At 49.2% G+C, this 1,994-nt stretch overlaps 1 protein-coding gene across 1 annotated transcript in view; it reads left to right on the top strand.

Annotated features, from left to right (window-relative positions):
* The window catches only part of FRAS1 (Fraser extracellular matrix complex subunit 1), a gene marked incomplete at its 3' end in the record, with an annotated part of 102,952 nt that overhangs the window by 92,463 nt on the left and 8,495 nt on the right, over positions 1–1,994 (top strand). The window contains exons 51-52 of the mRNA XM_009879515.1: positions 971–1,121; positions 1,626–1,785. Coding sequence (XP_009877817.1) covers positions 971–1,121; positions 1,626–1,785 — 311 coding nt within the window. The remainder of the gene's footprint in view (positions 1–970; positions 1,122–1,625; positions 1,786–1,994) is intronic.

The following is a 1,994-nucleotide window of genomic DNA, read 5'->3' as shown; positions in this document are numbered from 1 at the left end:
TCTCCTTGGCTCTTGCAGCAGCTGTGAAGTGCAGCGCAGCTCCTGCCCACCTTCCTGGGTGGACACGTCCTGCCCCTTGTCCCTTCTCCCCAGGGCGGTATGTTTTCAGCTTTGCTGATGGCAGAGAAGTCTTGATGATGTGCCACAGCAGCCATGGTAGACATAGATGGCTCACAAAGAAATGTGGCATAGGGATTTCTTGCTGTGCCACGCCTTGGTTTTGCTGACGTCCAAACAAGACCTCAGGAAACTCTCGTGCTTGTTTTTGAGGACCCAGATAGAGAACACTTTGGTTCTTCCCAGGAAAAAGGGGTGGAAGACACTGTAATGAGAAATTGTATTGAGAGGTGGCTCTCTCAGCTCAAATTCCTGACTTCAGAAGAAGCACTCCTGCAGCCTCAGGCAGCTCAATTCTCTCTTTTTCTCCGGCTGTTAATGGTGTTTTCTTTTTAAAGAGAAAGCAAAATGTGGTGGGACTGAGGCACAGCCATGTGAGGTCCTTTGAAGGAGGACTAGTGCGGGCTCCCGAAAGCAGCATGAACTGTCCTGAGCGAATCGTTCAACTTGAGGCTGTTTGCAAATGCTTTGGGCAAAGCCAGGCCTCACCTGAGCATCAGCACACCTCATGGAGCAGTGGTTTCCAGGGGAAACCAAAAGATGTGTCATAGCTTTTAGCCCCAGCTAGATAGGGCTGGGCAGCTTGTCCTGAATTTGCTTTTCTTTGAGACGCAATTTTTTATTTTTTATTAAACAAACCAGATGTGAGGCAGAACGTGACTCCTTCCTGTGCTGTCCAACACCGTGTCTGTCCGAGGCCGCTCTGTCTGCTCTGTGCTTTCACATCCCCTAGCTTTTCCCTCACGGAGCACTCTCTGGCAGAGGGATGGTGGGGCTTTTGGGATGAACAGTCGATCAGACTCGCGCTGCTGGATCTCCAGCTTTTTACTCCCTCGGTTTGGCTTTAATCCAGGCAACCAATCTAATCACCAAGAAGGAATTACTGACGACAGATCCTGACACAGTTGACAAACAGCTGATCTATGAGATAACAACTGGTCCCAGGAACGGTTATGTGGAGAACAAGCTGAAACCAGGGATGGCCGTGACCACTTTTACGCAGGGTATGGAAGTTGGGCTGTATACTGTTGCTTTGTTCCTTCAGCTGCTTCAGTTTGTCAAGATAGCTTGTGTAGGGGGGAAAGAAAAGGTGGGAGGGGAGAAGACAAGGAGCAAATCTCAGAGGCGTGTCAAAACTAAGAATTGAACTTTGCTCCCAATTGCAGAAATCCTGTAATTTCTTATAGATGCCACTATGTGCTGAGATGGAATATGTGCTGCCCAGGCAAATCAGTATTTCTTGCCTTTCATCAAAGCTGCTTTAAATTACCTTATTTTTCAGTATGAGCCATTATGGATAAAGCCTAGGCAAGGGAATGTCTTGTCACAGCTTGTAGGCTGGCTTCTACCACAGCTAAGACCAAGGAAGTTAGAAAAGCCGCAGCAGCATAAAGGGTGTGTGGAGAGCCTGAGCCCTGCGGCCGTGCAGATGCACGTCTCCGCACTGCTCATCTATAAAACTGCCATTGAATTTCTTGGTTGGCTCATTGGATGTCTCTTCCCACCAGAGGATGTGAACCAGGGCCTCATTCGGTACGTGGTGCACGAGGAGAAGGTTCAGGAGACCACAGACAGCTTTCAGTTCCTCGTGAAGGACAGCAAACCCAACGTGGTCAGTGGCAACATCTTTCATGTGCAGTGGTCCCTCCTCAGCTTTACATACAGCAGGTAAATGGCAATGGGGTTTACAGCATTCTTCTGACAGATGAGGTCTTCTCGGGAACGAGGCAGGTTGAGCTCTGTCATATGTCATTGGACCTACAGCACGGCAATGAACTTCTGGGGCAGTTACCATCATTTCTGCCTGTATTTCACTGGCACCCCGTCAGGACTGAGGTCTCACTGCTGTGCGCTGTAGCATCACACGTGGCATTCCT

The sequence above is a fragment of the Charadrius vociferus genome, unplaced genomic scaffold (assembly GCF_000708025.1).
Source record: "Charadrius vociferus isolate BGI_N301 unplaced genomic scaffold, ASM70802v2 scaffold1010, whole genome shotgun sequence".
In the NCBI taxonomy this organism is placed as follows: domain Eukaryota; kingdom Metazoa; phylum Chordata; class Aves; order Charadriiformes; family Charadriidae; genus Charadrius; species Charadrius vociferus.
This window is presented reverse-complemented; position numbering and strand designations above follow the sequence as displayed.